At 31.8% G+C, this 20,204-nt stretch overlaps 2 protein-coding genes across 2 annotated transcripts in view; both read left to right on the forward strand.

Annotated features, from left to right (window-relative positions):
- LOC149908683 (neuropeptide SIFamide receptor-like) overlaps positions 1 to 1,409 on the forward strand; it is a 103,329-nt gene extending 101,920 nt beyond the window's left edge. The window contains exon 3 of the mRNA XM_090102347.1: positions 644 to 1,409. Within this exon, the coding sequence (XP_089958473.1) occupies positions 644 to 1,409 (766 nt within the window). The remainder of the gene's footprint in view (positions 1 to 643) is intronic.
- A 1,849-nt stretch (positions 1,410 to 3,258) lies between these two features.
- On the forward strand, positions 3,259 to 5,431 carry LOC149908688 (uncharacterized). Its single transcript, XM_090102230.1, has 4 exons — positions 3,259 to 3,271; positions 4,272 to 4,494; positions 4,621 to 4,682; positions 4,757 to 5,431. Exons 1-4 carry the CDS (start codon positions 3,259 to 3,261, stop codon positions 4,795 to 4,797), a joined length of 339 nt encoding a protein of 112 aa, XP_089958356.1. The 3' UTR covers positions 4,798 to 5,431.
- Positions 5,432 to 20,204: the final 14,773 nt, after the last annotated feature.

Raw genomic sequence — 20,204 nt, forward strand, 5'->3', positions numbered from 1 at the left:
AATCGTTGACATATATCTTGTGGCTATACCTGATTCGATATAACCCCTGGGATTAGGATTACGAAAATTATTCGTTTTGTAAAATATATTTCTACAGACATAAAGATCCAATTCGATGATTCAGCCATTTTCTAATCGTTGTTTCTTTTACTGATAAGAGATTATACAAATTAACAAAACAAAAAGATAATTATGTAAGAATTTAATTAATTTATGATTAGAAATGGTTTCATATTATTGTTTTCGCATTTTAGGTACTACACCTACTACTAATTTATTAATTCTATAGATTCAAATAAGCAACATTATGTCCCAATTAGATGCCAAAGTTATTTTACATCTCATTTCCCTTAATCGTGATTAAGGGCTTCACAAAGTCATAAACCGTTACAAGAGCACAAAATATTAAATTGCACAATGTCACATTGTTATTGTCCACGGGCGTTAAGCAAGTTGTGGCCTTAATTCAATTGACAATCAGAATCGAGATCGAGATACTGTAATATTTGTTTATTAAAAGCTACATTTATTAGTATACAATTTACTGATACTTTTAATATTCATTTTCAAGCATTATTAAATTTAATTGTATCCTTCAATGTCTGTTTAAATAGTTTATTAACCACAATTCTCTTTGTTACAGATTCCTCGCTATCTGGTGGCCACTAAAATGTCAGATCACCAAGCGACGAGCACGCATGATGATAGTCTTCATCTGGATCTTCGCCATCCTCGTCACCATACCTTGGGTGTTTTTCTTCGACCTCGTGGTCGTGTTCGATGAGACCCCACACGTCCATCTCTGCTTGGACATCTGGCCGAACCCCATCAGCGAGGTCCTCTACTTCGTGATCGGCAACCTCATCTTCTGCTATATCCTACCCATGGTCCTTATTACCATGTGCTACATCTTAATTTGGATCAAAGTCTGGCGCCGTGCTATCCCCACTGACACACAAGATGCACAAATGGAGCGAATGCAGCAGAAATCTAAAGTCAAAGTTGTCAAAATGCTGGTCGCTGTGGTCATTCTATTCGTCCTGTCCTGGTTCCCACTATACCTCATCTTCGCAAGGATAAAGTTGGGAGGCCCGATACAAAAGTGGGAGGAAGAAATGCTACCGATAGTGACACCGTTAGCGCAGTGGCTCGGTTCTTCTAACTCTTGCATCAACCCAATACTGTACGCGTTTTTCAACAAGAAGTACAGGAAGGGTTTCGTCGCGATTGTCAAGAGCAGGAAATGCTGCGGCAGACTGCGTTACTACGAGACAATTGCCCTACAATCGTCCAGCACCTCCACCAGGAAGTCTTGGCATTACAACAACAACCACGCTTCTATCACCCGTCGATCTCCGCCCGTTGACAAGAATGCTGTATCCTTCATCTTCAACCACACTGGAGTTTAAACGAATTTTCAATACTTCTTGGAAATCAATCAGGCTCAGAGCCGACCCCTGACGCTGTCAGTACCCTGACCATATCGTAAATGAATATACTGTTATATTAACTGGCATTGTTGATTGAAAGGTTTTCGGTTATGACTATACAGAAAATAATATATTCTAGTTGTAATATTAAATGATCTAATAAACTTATCTAACTTTTATACGTAATGACATCTTTCCAATAATTGTACGATGCGGATTCACGCACATCAGAGTAATTTTATAATATATTATGTATTGAATTGTATGTTACTACCTTATTTTAATATCATCTCTCGCAACATATTTATCTTCTCTAGCAGTATTATATTAATATTTTGAAGTAATCCGAATAGTACCCATATTATTAGCCCATATTACAGGCACACGTCTTTTATATTATAGAGATTAATCGTAATATATTATTTTATTAAAGCGGTACAAAATAGAATTATTTGCTTGGTATTTTTATACCCCATATAGAATGTAAAAGTTAACATTTTATGATGACAGAAAAATAATAATATTCATTAAATAACAAAGTTAGTAAATAAAATAATATAATAAGCAATATTTAATCTATGGACGGAGTCCTTTCTTTTTTTATCTAGACAATGACATTTTATATAAAACAAAAACGAGCAAAGCTTCAAAAAGTTATAATATAATTTAATAAAAATTGCACAATATTTTTATAATAATAACTCTGTAGGTTTGTTGTTGGATTTAATACAAATTTACTATGCTAAAATATATTTTCTCGTAAATAATGTATTGAATAAAAGTAATATATTATGTATAAACATTTATATAACCTATTAGTATCTATATGATTGAGATAGATTATGATTATAAATAAGTAAATGCTGTAAGCACAAACATTTTATTAACATTTAATTTTCTTATCGACGCAAAGTGAATTAACAATAATTTAATTAACAAAAAAAAATCAGTAAAATTATCATAGGACCAATTTATTTAATTTTCGTCATAGTTAAATGATTTTTTGTTATCATCATATAGCTATGTAATCTAGATTTATAAGAAAAAAACTAGATTTAAGAGCTGAAATCGTATTTGAGGCAATTGTTACAATTGTATTGAATAATATTTCAACATGGAGTCGCCTGTTCTCAGGTTAATGCCGCTTCTAATGCACAAATGTTATAGTTTAGATAAAGAAATACTCATAAGATATTTATATGAAATATTTTCATACTATTACAATCTAATACGGATGAAAAACTATTTTATAACCTTCAAATGATATATTTGTACACAATAATAGCACTAGGTGTAAATTTTTTATGAAACATGAAAAAAAATGAAAAATAAAAATGTATTTTTCTACGGAACGGAATGCAGATAGGATACGGAACGCTTTTTGCTTGTTTGTGTTATTTTGTATGAAATAAACAATTTGTATTGAAAACAGATTTTCATAATAGACCCTTTATAATTTTGCTGTTAATAGTATAATGGGCCCTTTCTGCTTCGTACATTGACTATTATATTAAAGTAAAAATACGTGTTTTATCTGGATTTATTTTAATTGGATTCATAAGCGTCTCTAGTGACATCTGGTAGTAGAATTATTATACACTGGCTGTATTTTTTGCGTAACAAATTGAAGCTTGCAAGACTGAGAGCAAAGCACATAATACTCCTTAAAAAGGACGCATTAAATGTTTTGTGATATTCCTGGTTCTTTTGTGTATAATTGCTAAAATAATGTAGTTTTATGTTTGACATTGGCAATATTAATTACGAATAATTTGTATAGTATGTATTTATTAAGTACTTATAATATTTAAATTAATTTCTCTCGAGAATGTTTGAGGAAGGTATCTTTGGAACCTTCAATAATTAAACATTTGTACTTTTAATAAAGTGGTCATTTCATAAAACTATAGCGTATAAGATAAAAATGTTTTAAAGAGCATTAATAAAATACGAATTGATAAGTTAAAATTGATGATTTTTAAAAACGTACAAAATAAAAATACTACGCAAATATCTTTATGAAATTATGTAATCATTAGATAAGGGTTTGTAAATAATAGGTATAATTATTTTGGTACCTACTACTGAATGACGTTTTACGTATGTTTGTTTTTATTTTTTTTATTCTAGTAATTTCCTCAAAGTTTTATTCGATTTTTTTCACACCTTTCATGTTACATTACATTTTAATGTTATTTATAGTTAAATTCATTGTTGTGTCTAAAGGATATTTTAACTCGACAAAATATGTTTGATTTTATATTATGGATAAATCTTACTTTTTCTCTTATTAAAAAAAAAATAAATTAATCTAATTGCTATTAGATATCTATTACTAAAGACGTAATAATAAAACTGGAAGTGAAAATGGTAATATTATTTGCGTGAAAATATTTTTAGACACAAATCTCAATATTTATACAATGCTGTAGTATTTTAATAAAAATTTGTATACTCATGCAATAGAAAAAACAAAACGTTTTATATTAAGGTGATGAATTAATTTTTCTAACATTTACGGCCCTTTTTAAACCTTCGTAATTTTTATATTATTAAAGTTGTCGTGATGAAAATTCTTGACAAGAAAGTTCAATAGTAACACAATACGTCTACCGTTTTAGAAACATGATTCCATGATATTTTCTCGATAGAAAAAAAATACAAAGTTCTCATTGTTATTTTTTTTTAATCTCTGGCATCTTCAAAATAACAAACGTAAAGTTACGACTTTTTGGATATTAACTATAAAATATACAACCTATACGTCTACCGTGTTAGAATTTTGAAATATGCGATGGTTTTGAAATAAACAAGAAATACTTGAAATTAGCGCCTGACCAGCCAATATAGCGAGAGCCGCCCTGTACCTTCCTACCCCGATCGCTGCACGAGTCATTCCCGCTACGGCCGTCACACGGGGAACTTGTGTCGCTTGCGCAATCGTAAAAAAGGGTGACAACACGATAAGACAAAATGAGACAAATGGGGACAATAAAGAAAATAAGAAGAAGAAACATAAAGGTTGGAGGAAAAAGAATGCTTACAATTGGAACAAATTAATGAAGTAAGTTGGTTTTATTTTAAATTTGATGATAATTGTATTATAGACAATGTTTGATATGTACCCCTGTTTTAAGTACATAACGAATGTGTAAGATTTTTTCATTTATAGCATAAATAATCTTTTCAGAAATCCGGAATCCAGAAGGAAAATAAACCCACTGATTGTTCACAATGTGAACCCACTCCTTCGTAAGTACCTTTATTCAGTCAAAAATGTATGTTATCAACGCTCTACTGGTTTTATCGCATGATTCCATTTTTAGCAAAAAGCAACAAAGTGCAAAGAAATAAAAAATCATGGTGAACTTAGTGGAAGTATGGTGGACGTAATATGGAATTATGGAACAGGAGCTCGTTGGAGTAGTATTATATTTAAAAAAAATACGAAAAAATTTCAAGAATTTCTTAGTAGGTGGTAGATAAGTATGTTGTATAAAGAATTTGATGTTGATATTTATTTCATTTATACTTACTACACCTGTGCGGGAAATTGCTTAGTACGAAAACCGGTTTATATTCATATTTACATAGTAATGTGAGTTTTCATTTCGAAAAATTTTGTGTAAGTATATTAAATTGAGTTCCTGGGTGATCTGGAAACACAATTGGGCCCGGAGGATGGCGCTGCAGTCACTCCTCCTAATCACATGAACCGATTTGGATGAATATTTGTGTGCACATTTCATTGTTGTGGGATGATTGGTTGATTCGTTTTCACATTAGCTAATATTATGTATTTTTGTTGTTAGAAAGTAAACTTAATTTAATGTTTATAATACATTATTATTGGTATAAATAAGCCAGTGTTCGTCTCACATTGCTGTACCTGCCTACCTATCCTACCAGGGCCTAACTTTGTTCTGGCTATTTTATTTTGATTATTTGTAATGAATAATTACAATTATAATAGAGTGCAAAATATAAATACATGCGTCAATATATTTTGTGTTTTTTTTAAACAATTTTTTTATTTAAAAAAATATCATTCCGACCGCGGCTTTGCCCGCGTGGAATTAGGTTATATCGTGAATCCTGATTCCTGTTTTATCCCACAGAAGTGTTCAGTTCGGATAAAAAGTATCCTATGTGTAAATCCAGGCAATTAGCTATATTTTATCAAAATTGGTAATGTAGTCTTGACGTGATTAAGTAACAACTAACAAAAAAATATACAAATTAACATCCAAAGTTTCGCATCAGTTTTACTGTATTAGCGATATCTTCCACTCTTGACTTTGACTGAGAAGAATTAGGGTTTATAACTTCTTTCAGAAATAGTACCTTTCATTTCTGGGCATGATGTAATATCTACGTCAGCATCAAATTCTATCTAAATCAATTCAGTAGTCCGCGTAAGTAGGTACCATTTCATTTTTTCAGAGTAACAATATTTTTTGTTATTTTAAAGATTATTTATAACCTGTATTATTTTGTAATAAAGTAAACATTACGAAATAATAATAATTAATAATTATTAATAATGTCTAAGTAGTTGTTCAAAAGAAGATAATTTTGTGTTTATAAGCAAGAAAATAAAACCAATAAATCAACAATTAAATATATGTATAACAATATTATAACTGTATGACGACTCCATACATGTTTGTCCCGAGTCGGCCAGCGGCAGCGCGGCGAGTATGCAAGAATGACTTCGCGCACACTCGCGTTCGCGATAGCGAGCTATTAGACTCCGCCCGCCAAGCAGTGGATTTTTTTTTGTGTATCGTCTTAAAAATGATCCATCATGTCCTTTTATAAAATCTTGCACATAAGTTATAGTTTACGGATTACTTTCAGAAACTAAGGGTGTTTTTATTTCTAAAAGAAACAATATTTAAGAGAAATTTATTTGAAGAAAGTATGTTTCTCACTTTTCTCTCTCACACATAATATTAACATGAAGAAATTTATAGAAAAAGTATAACTTATGTGCAAACGGAACTTTTATATAACAAAACTGAAAATATCTTCAAAAATGTTACAATTCATTGAATTTGATACTCAACAAATAACAAAATAATCTCTTAGCAATCGTTATAATATTATGAAAAACGTAATTTTGTAAAAATAGGCTTGTAGTGAATAGGATTTACTTAGAAAATGTGTAAAATAGTGTATATTCATGTATAGACATAGTTTGATGTTCGAATTTAGAATTTAGACAAATTAGAGAATTTAATTCGTAACTGATTTGATTTATGAAGTTTATTTAGTTTACATATTCTAACATTACATCTGTATACGAAACACTTATTCAATAAAATTTCATCAATTTTAGTCTAATTGGTTAGTTGCCATTGCCATTAAATTTTTAATACTGGTAAAAATGAAAAATTACTGAAGAAATATTAATCAATTCTACCTATTAACAATCTGGATTGCATATTCACTCTGATATTTTGTCTTTTTATAAGAAAATAAAACCATCGTAACTGCTGTGACAACAGAAATGAGCCTCCACCCAAGAAAAATAATAAAAAAAACAAAGTAAAAATCGTAATCAAATCAGTTACGACATTGTTTATTCACAAAATATTGTAACAGAAGCAATCTTAACATATTCATTTAACTTATATACATATCAATGCCTGAATTACTCGCAAATAGTTTGGGATTATTTTTTAAACAAACAGATTTTTAAAAACCATTTGGAAGTTAAAAAAAGGACATTTTAAAGTTATTAAAAAGGATATAATGCCTTAATTTATAATGTATATAGTTATAATGCAATATAGAAAACATAGATTTTCAATATTAGGACGCTGACTATAGTGACACTTTTCCTACTTTCGTGAATCTAAGGGTGCATTTACATCAAATCAACATAGAGCCGAGCTAGAGCAAGATCATTCTTTCGTTATCTTTTAGTGTAAAGATAAACTTGTATTCAGTGTTGTACAGTATAAGAACATTGCATAAAATCTTTTAGACCTATGAACAACGAAAGAATGCTCTGCGCCTGTACTGCACCAAAACAATTTGACTATAATGAATATTCGCTCGTTTGATGAAAGTGCACCGTAATAAAAACTGCATGATTTTGGAAAGTTCAAATAATATACACACATTTGCAGTGTTATTGTATATGTTTTTCTTCTTTATGATTAAATGAGGTATTTGTTCATAAAAAATGACTTCAATGGACTCTGGGATATTTTAAATATTAATTATCATTGGCTGTTAAGGCTGTTAGAGATATTAACTGTCGGTGTCTTAGGTATGTAATATAATATTAGGTAATGCAAAATTTAGGAAAACCAATACATTACCCATTAAATAATCTCATGAAGATTTTCTTTAAAATATGTTTTTGCTGTAGTTTGCACAATAATATGTTTTTGCGTGCGATGCGTTTTAATGCGTTTATAAAGTGTAACTTTTTATAGCCGAATTTTCTTTTATTACATTGTTTTTATATATTATGGTAAAACAATATCTATTTTTATTAGCCTGTGTAAATCTATAAAAAAGGAATAAAAATCATTTCTCTATACGAACAGATATTGATAATATAGTGACAATAAAATCACATAATATAATATTGACAACAAACTCTTAAGACATACAATTTTGTTAAACGCAATAAAACTATCAATACTTATTATTACAACATAAAAAAAATAATTAATAATTATTAAAAGTAGACAATGTTAACATAAAGAAATGTACTAAGTTTATGCACAATAACAACATTGAATTTGTAAACTTGTCACACTATTGCATGCGCTGTTCAATTTTATAATATTTTCTACGTTTCCCTATATACGGCGTTATGCAATAGTGTGACAACTGACAGTCACTGTGTGGTTCATAGCCCGATGTAGCTTTACTAACCGCTTTCACTTATTGCAGAACACTATGGATTGTATTTGGATAAATTAATAAACATTATTAAAAAATATCATTGTATTTTTATTTCTTTCCACCTGTACGAGAGATGAGATGAGAATGTAGAACCGAGGGGTACTGGGTTCGATTCCCGGTGGAGACTAACAAAAAAGTCTCGGTCTGGCAGGACTACTTGTCTGTAAAGAAAAATCGATTCATAATTGCATCTGCCCGAAACATGGATGATTTTATAGATTGTAATGTTACCATTGCATAAGAGGTAATTTACATTCGTGCTTTGTGAATTAAGATCGTTTAAATGAGGAAATTGGTGCAAGAAAATGTATGGACTGAAAACATTACGCGTGCGCATCATGCGATATAGATATAGGTGACACAGAAGGTATTTATAATGAAGTAAAATATATGAAAGAAGTATAAATATGCTACTTAGAGGTGCTAGGAAGCACGATAGTTTTCCGTTGGTTTGTTTGGTTATTTTGAAAACTTTATTGATTGATAGATGATTTTCATGTTTGTTTCCTAGAAATTGCCAAAATACTAGAACAACAAAACAAACAAAGTGAACGAGAATAATTATGTTGATGACAAAGCCAAATTCTCTCTACGCGGTCATTTATTTAGCTTTATGAAATAACAAAGTTTATCAAACAACTCGTTTTAAACTCTCTTTATTTTAAGACACCTTTTCAATCATCAGGATGATAGCCGAGACCAATATTCCCTTACACACTCTTTTCAAAATTTATTTTATATTCAAAATACAATATAATCAGTATAGTATAAATCAATCTATGAGTACAAAATCAATTAAACTGCACATGTTTTAGTTAATGAAATGCTTTGATAGGTTCGCTGCCACCTTCCTTTCAAATATTAATTAAATTCTCACGCTCTCTATTGATAAATACTGATAGGCATCTTTTGCATTTACATTTTAGAATAGGTACTAATCCAAAGGTCTGATAGTCATACTAAAACTATGAGGCCAAAAATGTCGTTCGTTTTGTGGTCGTCTTCAAATTTTATTTGCTGTCTTATTGCATCCGCTCTTGCTTCATCCATTCATCTAATAATACTATTAGTAGAAAGAGGAGAGCTTTGTCTTCCTATCTGATGTTGATTACAGTTAAAATTCTATAATATACTAGTGGTCCGCCCCGGCTTCGCCCGTGGTACCTACATGTTTAAACTATCCTATCTCTCAAGTTGGATCGAACTGCACATGGTGTGCGAATTTTATTATAATCGGTTAAGTGGTTTAGGAGTCCATTGAGGACAAACATTGTGACACGAGATTTATATTATATATTAAGATTTAACAAGCTGTTGTAATCGTAACATGTACTAATTTAAATTGTATTTTAAACCATTGCAAAATAATTGAATATAATTTAGAAATAATTTGGAAAATCCAAAAGTGCACGCCTCATAATTTTTTTTTAATAAATATTTATTAATTATTATTTTTGTTTATTTAATAACAATTAAACCACATCGAATCAGACCCTGAAAAATGAAAGGGTTCTATTCCTGAGCATACTCAAGCGTAAGAGAAAAAAAAAGACTCGATTAGTAAAGTATTTCGGTCGCTATCGTGTTAACAAGAAAAAGGATCCGCACATACAGACACACGGACGTCCAAGACAGAACTTTTTTAAACTGTTTTTTAACTAGTTTAAATAACAAAAATGACATCAAAAATATCATGAACGTTAAAAATAGTGTTTTTTCTTAATATGTGTGTGTATGTATTATCTTACAAGTGCAATGTATGATACGTAAAGACATTTTAAGTTTGAAAAATCAGATGTTTTGCGCGAAGTGACAGTAGTACCCACCTCAACGCTTCGCTTATGAGGCGTGCAATAAGTTCTATATGATACTTTATTAAGCTATTGCATAGCTTCTATCCCGGGCCTTGAGCGCTTGGACCGAATCGAGAAATTCCGTAACGAAAAAAACTTCACGCTCCCCACTCCGACGGGCACGGAGGTGTGGCTTGAAGGCATAGCGTGTAATAGCTTTACCGCGGCAGTCCCCGAGTGCCACACGTCTTTTTACACACTCATCAAGATTGTTGTATTCAAAGTGAATCGTTCCCAGTGTTCGCGTCCACTTGGCAGAGTTAACATCCAGCAATTTAGCTTATAGACAATCCAGAATTCTAAGCAAACTTTTAATGGTACATCTCAGATAATAGGGGTGAACGACTCTCAAGCCATTCCCACCTAATTAAGAAGGTCATTAATGATAAGCCATGTTCCAATGCCGTCAAAAGTATAATCAATCTTATGAAAAATATCGCCTATTACAGAGGCTGAATCGCAAATCTGCACAATGGATGAACAATGAGCCAGGAATCGTTCCAATCACTCCGGCAGTGGATCAAACTCCTGAAATAACTTCCACTTTCTAATATTGTTCCTTGATTAATGTGCACTTATGCTTCGAAACAATAGCTTCGGACTTACTCGCGTTATGCCAGAAACGTTTTCATGCTCGAAATTAGTTATAATATATTATCTTTTCGTTTTCGTATCAGCTCCTCCAATTTTAGCCAAGGACAATTAATACAGAAACTATGTCTAAGGCTTTCCTACTTTTAGGCGCTAGTTTAGATAACCTATAAAGACTAGGATTCCAGATCGACGATTGGTTCATTAGTTATTTGCTGTGTTGTTTTAGACAACCTGTTCAATCTAGGAATCCAGTTCTTAGGTAATTTCAATAATTATTTGCCGTTGTCAGAATGAATTATATGTTCTTTCAGGTCAACGTTCTTCATCTTAAGATACAGAACATCCGACGAAATTAATCCAATACTTTGTTACAGATAACAGAGGTTGAATGGTGGAAATGTGAGCATGAATCACCTTCGTCAATTGTGATATCAACTACACTGGTTCTCTCCAAGAACGTATTTTGCCCCCAACACTTGTAATTGTGTTGTTGTGTGTCTTAACAAATTGGACGATGGTTTACTACATTTTATTTTATTAAGGAAACACCATCAGTTCAAACAATCTATGAAATTGTATTCCCAACTATGCAGTTGACAGAATACAGTGACCTAAATTTAAATGCTACTTTTAATATCAACTATTTTAATTCCATCATTCAACACAATAATTGAAAAACTACAAAACTTACTTTACCGATAATTGAATAAAAAATCGTTCAACGCAGCCTCGACTGAAAATCCATACCCGTTGTCCCTGGATAGACCGTGAACTCCAGATTTGGGTCACCAGTGCAAGGCTGTAGGCCCAGGATTGCAGGGCCAGCGTCGTTAGTGCATTCAGCTATTCATTTTTATGTTAAATTTAGAGGCTTTGTACAAATGATGTATTTGGCTGGGGAATAAATACGGAATATTTTATCTGAATGTACTGGAAATAATAAGACGTGCGATTGTAGAGACTAGGCTTTTTAGTGCAATTTTATTGTTTGAAAATACATATTGTTTCGTAAAGCTGGATTACAATAGAAATAAAAGCAGTTGATCTTTCTCTTAACAAAGTGGTTAGCTAACTTTATTGTTACTTATTACTACAAGAGTGCGCGAACAAACTATGGCTGACGTTACCTGCAGGTGGCTGTTAAATAATTAAATCATTATTAAATCATTGATTTTTATTTTCAAAAGAAGGAACCTACCTAAGAAACTTTCATGGACATATTATGTATTTTGTCTTCATTATTATATTTGACTTACATAACACATATTATATAAAAGGGTATACATTACATAGGGTGTATTACATAGATAAACCAAAATATTATTTTATCATAGTGTTTACTTACAAAATTGGGTCTACTTGTATTTGTTAAATAAATACATATATATTGGGTAGTATTGTTTGTAGAGGAGCTAATGTAATACGTTACCTAAATAAACAATTTTGAATATAGCTTCAGTTTGAGATTATAATTTTACTCTACATATGTTTTAATTCTAAAAAAATGCGTTTGAATTCATCATGTTCCACTAAAAAGTTTACTACTCCAAAATTTAAATAAAATCCTATTTTTCAGAATGTCGACTCAAATTTAACTTTTTCCATTCTAAATATTAAATTTCAATATTAATTTAATTCAACAATATTCTTTGAGAAAAAAAATAAGACTTCCTAAAATTCCTCTTCTAAAACATCAATGAAATATAAACCAATAAAACGCAGTTCTCAAATCTCATAAGGCGGGACAATCGGACAATGCAGATGTCCAGATGTTTTGAGCTGTGCCACGGCCTTGTCCCCTACCTGACCTAAAACATTAGTTCACGGACGCACGACCCTTGCATTCCAGTGCACACCTTCCAGTGCTATGTGAATTCCGGTTTTCTTCGCTGTTGTTAACCGCTTTTAATATTCCTTGGGATCTTGGTAAGTTGGTGGGTCGGGAACCTGTATCTAATAATTACCTGAGAGTCAACTAAAACATGTTTTTGTATTTATAGTGCTCTGGAAAATTGTAAGAATGGCCTTGTTGCCAAAGTTTAATTTAAATTTTCTTCCATAATTTAATTCATGTTTACTTAAATAACCATTTCTAAATAAACACCCTTTAATTTGTTAATTAATATAAGATCTCTTTAACGAGATAAATAGCTTAATTACATTATAATAATTGTTTATATTTTATGATAACAGGTAACCCTACCGTGAAACAAGATGGCCGCCCTAATTTAACCCAGTTCCGGCGCGAACCGGTTCAAGGTCGCTGCACCGCGCCAATCAATACGCGATTTCAATTTCACATTCCCGCGCTGTCAAATTTGACAATACAGATGTCAGAATAAAATGATTATTTTTTGACGTGACAACGTCTTACAATTCGATTGAGCCGGCTACACGCACGAAAAAACATGACTCATGCGGCGTTACCTCGCTCTGAGGCGTTCCATGTAAGGCTTGAAGTGCAAGCGAGAGCGCGGAACTAGCGACAAAAGAAGCACAATCGGACGTTGTCAAGTTCAACTATCGCGATCGTCAGTAAACCGACTTTACAGACAACCAATTTTTTTATATTTTGTCAAGAGCTTTTTTTTCTTTAAAGCATGTGTTACACTGTTACCTTAAAAAGTATCGATAGATGGCAGTTTAGAAAATGTTTTATTTCATTCATACTTTTATTGACATATTTATTTACAGCAAAACTCAGTATAATTACACCTAATTACACTGTACACGCTATACTAAATCAATAATTATAATAATATAATTTAATATTATAATCAAATTAAGTATATACTTAATTATGTAAAATGTATATAAAATTCCTATGCCATATTATAGTAAGTATAGGCCCTGCGCAGACGACAGACTATCCGTGACGCACTTTTTAGTCTGTGAAAATAGAACCTATGAAATTATATGCAGTAACGCACACGACGCGCAAAAAGTCCGGCGCACAAAAAATCCGTGTAATTCGGGCAGACCGCACCGCGCCGCTCCGCACAAAAGTGTGTGAAAAGAATTGAACGTTTGCTTCAACGCGCGCTAACGCAGACGGCGCACACTTTACACGATTTCCATAGCGTCTACGTCCCTACAGCTCTGCCGACAAAATGATCGAAGATGTGCGTCGTGTGCGTTGAGTCTGTGAAAAATCCGCGACCGACTTTTTGCGCGCCATGCAGACTTTTTGTGCGCCGCAGACTCGATCGCACAAAAAGTGTGCCGTCTGCGCAGGGCCTAAAAAGACGTGTGGCACTCGAGGCCTGCCGCGGTAATGCTATTGCATAATGCATAGCATGCTTTCAAGCCACACCTCCGTGCCCGTCGGAGTGGGGAGCGTGAGGTTTTTTCGTTACGGAATTTCTCGATACTTTCCCCGCGCTCAAGGCCCGCGATAGAAGCTATGCAATAGCTTAAAATTATTAAAATATCCTCGTAATAATCACTAAATCTGAAAATCACAATCTATAATTAAACACAATTATTAACATGTAATATTTCATCAATAAAGTCAATAATTTTACGCAAACACCCAAAACGAACAAGTCAAGACCAACACATAATTAGTGACCATTTATAGACAAGGAAAGCTCAAATAAGTGACGAATTTTACGCAATAAATAGGCAGTTAATGTCGCAAAAATTAGCCTCGATACACTTTCGTTGTGACCAATTTGCTGTTAAATCACACTATACAAAATTGTGGAAATAATTAAAAGTTTTCCTTATCAATGTTAATCTATATGACAAGTGATAACCGCGTCTTAGTTAGCACAGAACATTTTTTTAAACTAAGTTCTTATGTATAATTTTAATTTAGTTTCTCACATAATATGGACACACGCATTCCAACACGCACTTCTATGAAATAATAATTGTTTACCTGTACAATTTTCACGACCATAATATTAGATTGATGCTGTAATAAACGACAAAAGCAAAAGATAGAGCTTTGAGGTAGAGTCCGTTTTAATTCCTCATATAACGCAGAAGATGCGACAACTTTAAACTAGTATCTACCTATCTAAATATCAAAATACTTATACATAATATTATGATTATTTTACCAAAATTTTACAATCTGCTTGCTTAAAGTGATATTCTCAAATCATTACAACCATAACCCAACACGTACCATATTTGTTCAGGCATTTAGCCTATAATCCAATACCTAGATCCTAAGCTAGATGCAATAGGAAGCGGCATACCGGTACACTATTCGTGTCAGGACGTCCAAGGTCCCAGAATGTAGGTATCTAGGTCATAACCAGGTTACTGTATTTTGTTTACGTTCAATTCTGTACAAATATTGTTTTGATGGCTGTTACGTAGTTTTGATTACATTTTAATCCATGCAGAATATAGTGTTTAAAAATTACAATACTACATAATATTTAATTTATATTGTTTACTTCCTGAATTATTTATACCATTGCTGGATAAAGTCGCTTTAAAACTATTAGTTATAGACTTTCGTACGAAAATTTATCAGTGAAGCCTCTTTCCGAATCGGTTGTTCCTACTTTAATAAAATAAAAAATAAAAATACTTTTCTTGAACTTGGCCGAAGCTTATAAAACGTAGCGACTTTGAGTTCATATTTTTTAGTAAGTATTTAAGCTAAGAATGTTGTTCTTTCTAATAGAATATTAAACACGATTCATTTATTTCTATTATTGCAAACAAATGTAAATGGATGAAGCACTGTAACTGACAGTTCAAGTTTATCAAATGCATACATTGCATATGTCATCCTCATGCTTTTTGTTTCCACTGATGATACTTTTTTATTTAAAATGTACCTATATTAATTATAAATTGTATAACTTATTTTTTATTTTAATTTATTTGTTATTGGTAAGAACGTCTTATAAAAGTACCTAATCGTAAAAAATGTTCTCTTCGATTTAATTTTTCAGAAGTGTTAAGTTATTAGAATATTAAACCTAATAAAAAAGTACAAATTACTTAACGGTATTCAGTAGGCATTCATTATAACTTTTAATACTTTATCCATATTACCACGTCACAGACTCATGTTATGAAATATTATTTTTTTTTTAATTTTCAGCATAACGTTTTTATATATTATTTGTAATATTATAAATTTTATACCATTACCAGATAATCCTCTTTTTCCATTATAGCGCTATCAAATCTTTTTATCAAAGCTTTTTTAACATAAATTCACTGTCATTTTTCAATGATAAATAATACCAGCCTCACCTTGACCCATTAAAACCGAACAATATGAAATATATTGAATATAATATTGTTACAAAACGATCATTAATTAGAGATCCCTAAGTTGGATAAAGAAGCGAAAACTTTCAAGGACAAACGACTTGTTGAAACATTGGAAACAACTTTGTTTACCCTTACCATGGGTTTCAATTAAAAAGCTAATAGATATTACAAATAAATATTATTACAATATTGAGGCTAAAATGCTATAAATTTTAATATATGACATGTTTATCCTGTCACCATTTACGACGTGTAAATTAATTTAATTTATTTACTGAATGAAAATAATAAACAGACAAAGTATAATATTCCAGCGTGTATTTGCTTTAAGCAAACAGTTTAGAATTTTGAATTAACAAAATCAAATGTTTATTTTCCTCTATATAAGACCAAATGAATATCTGGCACCAGCACGAATGAAGTATGTATGTACATATTTACTAAACTCGAACGAGCTTTCTCACGCAAAACTCGACCGCGTCCATAGTAAGGCCGCATCTAAGAGTTCATCCAATTAATCTCTGCCGATAACTGTTCGAGTTCAACCTTCACACAGTTTCAACTGTTTTGGATACTTTACGAACGCCTTCACGGTCGTGGGTTCGATTCCCGGCTCCCGAGGGAAACATTAGTACAGTTTGGAACTATTATTGCGGTAAAATAACGTTAATACTGTTTTATGACCTGGAAACCTACTTTTATCCTAAATTATTACACCGAATACAGGGTCTATATGGCGGTTATCTCATCACCAAGGTATTTATAAGTCCTATATATCAGTTTTTTTATTAATGAAACTTTACGACAATACAAAAGCTTCAGTCGGTACAATATAAAAATTCGGTCAACATTAATTATTAATTAAAATCTTCAAACTATATTTAATAATCAGCATTCACAAGTGCAATTGAGTTATAAGGCTATAAATATTGAATTATTATGATAATATTGAATAAATAAATGTTTATTGCAAAGCTCGCGAGATTTTTTAGCATTAAAGTTGGTCTACTTAGGTATTTTCCAATATTCAAAATATATTCATCTTTGTATTCAAACCCGATATTGTGTTTGTCCCATTTACATTTCCTACATCGAAGACCGGAAGTGGATAGATTGCGGGGACATCCCGGTAACATCCGGTGAGATTGCGCCTATATACATTCACATGAAAATGTATCATTGTGAAAATGCATGAAAAATTATATTTTTTAGCTTTTCTTTAACTTTAGCTTTTCTTTCTTTCTACTACTCATTCAAAAACTGAAATGGGTATTGAAATTTACAATTGTTAATGAATTATAATTTATTTACAACCACTGATCTATAATAATCTACCAAATATCTAAAAAAAAAGTTCATCCAAATCCATTTACCGCATTAGATAGGGAATCATACCATATCTATACTAATATTATAAAGTTGAAGAGTTTGTTTGTTTGTTTGAACGCGCTAATCTCGGGAACTACTGGTCCGATTTGAAAAATTCTTTCGGTGTTAGATAGCTCATTTATCGAAGAAGGCTATACGCTATATATCATCACGCTAAGACCAACAGGAGCGGAGCAATGCGGGTGAAACCGCAGGGAACAGCTAGTTAATTCCTCCATATCCAAATTGTGAAAAAATAACTATAAAATCACCAATTAAAGTAAGTATTGAAATTCGGCGTTAAAAGCACGCTAAAAGCTAACAAAAAGCACAAAAATTAGTACTGACAATAACAGTTTGTATAGTTCTGAGTTTACCGTTCGCCGAACTTGTAAATCTATGAATGCTCACAACTTCAGTTTGAGTAACGCAATAATAGTGCTACCTATAGCTGGAAACTTGACCGCCTCTTCCGTGCAATGGTTAAAATTAAACTTAGAACCGAGGAGAAGGAAGTCCTGAGTTCGAACTCAGGACTTCCTGAACTGACTCAGAAGTCCTGAGTTCGTCTTGTAGAGACAAAAAGTCTTGCTCTTGCTCTCCTTTTGCAAAAAAAAACAGGACTTTGAATGGAGAGCTTAAAAAGTCGTTTTGTATGTTGATTATGATCATTTCTTTCATCCATTTGTAATTTCATTTGTAGATTCAATTTTATAAGTTTCTGGGCAATCAAAATATAATATGTACAGATTTTAAAGAATAGAAAAAATTCGACCACGAGGCGGAAATTTATATTTATAAAGCATTTGAATGCCATAAAACAAAAAATATCAATTTTAATATGTACAGGATTCTCCAAAGTTTAAATTAAGCCTAATACTCTTACACCTCATCAATTAAAGCTATTTTACAAACAAACACGCGATTCCTTATTCATAATACCTATTTATAGCATGGAAAGGATAACGACCTCTAAAATAACAGACATCGTTAGTTGTACTAACTTTCATCTAATTGTTTACCAATTACAAGTTTTGCTGTCGACCATTTGCGATTTCCTAATTTGTTAATTGCTTCACAATAGTGTTTGTGTCTTTGTTTTTAAGTGTAATTTAGTAAAAACAACCCAGTTGACATAGTGGTAAGAACATTAAATCCTGATATGATCGGAGATGATTATTACTGGTTTCTTTAACCCGGCGTCATTGTGGTAGAAAACAGATACGCGAACGTTGAGGTGGGTCAATATTACCCATATATTTTATAGTTGTTATTTTTAAACTTTTTAAGAAAATTAGTTTTCTGTGTTATTATTATAGGTTATAGGTATTCTGGTTTTGATAATATAAAATAAAAATAATAATTAACCAACGTTTTATTCACTTTAATCAACTTTGACATAAACTCATAAAAATAGGAACAAAATATAGACCTCTTACGTTTTCATGTCATTACTACGCTAATAACCAGTAATTTTGGTTACAAATAGCATTTTTATAAACTTAAGTCTAAATATATTAGAAAAAAACTTTAACAAAGCTAATTAGAATCTTTGTTGTAAATGAAATCAATACAGAAAGCCATGATGCGTTCAGGACAAATTAATTTAGGGCAAGCATGACAAAAATGTTTTGTTTTACTATTTTTATTTCCGGACACACTTAACATCTTTTGCGGGAACTGCAGGTGGCTCCTCTGATGATCCACCAATAAATTATCTGATTATTTTGCCCATTTGTCATTGCTATCGATCAATTCCTGGCGAATTTTCAAATGTTCTAAGACCAGAGCAAGACCTAAGTTTTTCAAAAAATTACGTCGCTTATCGTTTGGTTTGTTTTTATTTATGTGACGTATTATAAGCGCATTAATTCCTGTGTGTCCAACATGGCATAAAAATTGTCAGGGGCCAACTTTTGGAGTTACGACTCACATCATAGGAGGCGCAAAGATCATCAGCGACGTCAACCCCATATTTAGTTTTATTGTAAAAGGTATTGAATTCGGGTTTTCGCTTTTCTCCGCTTGAAACACACTCCGCACTCTTACATGATCCTCTTCTTCTACTTCATCATCATAATAAGGTAAGTCTGAGACAGACAAGAGTCTAAACCCGCCATCATACGTGATATTTTCTATTCTATCCGTTTATAGTACCTATTTTATAATAAGTACCTGTCGGACAAACAAAAACATTAAATTCACTGAAACAAGCAAAAAAAATGTTTGCAGACACCAAGAAATCATACACAACAGTAAAAATCGATAACTTAGCCATGGCGCGAAATTGTTACATCAATTGTGAGGATGGGTCATATTTACCTTTTTCGGAAATACACGCGTGTAGCTCCCAGTACACTCGACGTCGAAAGAATTTCACTTCCAAAACGTTTAATGTACATTATTAGCTCCAGCTACTACAAAGAACAGCACAATCGTGCACGTAATTACAAAGATATTGTAAATTATAAACAAGCCGGGTCATTTTGACCCAACCTCAATGACGCCGGGTTAAAGGGATTATTAACAGTATATATTTTTTTCGTTTAGAAATTAAAGATTTTAATGGATTTTAACGCGATTTGTTAAATATATTAGTCTCCCGACGTTTCTCACACTTTGCAGCTAGCGTAAAAATCTTCAATTTCTAAATGTATATATACTCGCGTAAAATCAAACGCAAGAAAATACAGTTTTTATCCTGATAAAATAATATAACATGATGATGATGAGATTTTTTTAATTATATGCAATAGTTTAGATTTTGCATTGCTTAGTTTTAGAA

The sequence above is a fragment of the Colias eurytheme genome, chromosome 5 (assembly GCF_061535395.1).
Source record: "Colias eurytheme isolate Ceu_HAF_F1 chromosome 5, ilColEury1 Martin Lab GWU primary, whole genome shotgun sequence".
NCBI classification, from domain to species: domain Eukaryota; kingdom Metazoa; phylum Arthropoda; class Insecta; order Lepidoptera; family Pieridae; genus Colias; species Colias eurytheme.

What these genes read in the sequence shown, in the direction of transcription:
- LOC149908688 (XM_090102230.1), top strand. An exon ending in AATTGGAACAAATTAATGAA is followed by an intron (nt 4,495 to 4,620) that starts GTAAGTTGGTTT and finishes TAATCTTTTCAG; the next exon opens with AAATCCGGAATCCAGAAGGA. An exon ending in CAATGTGAACCCACTCCTTC is followed by an intron (nt 4,683 to 4,756) that starts GTAAGTACCTTT and finishes TTCCATTTTTAG; the next exon opens with CAAAAAGCAACAAAGTGCAA.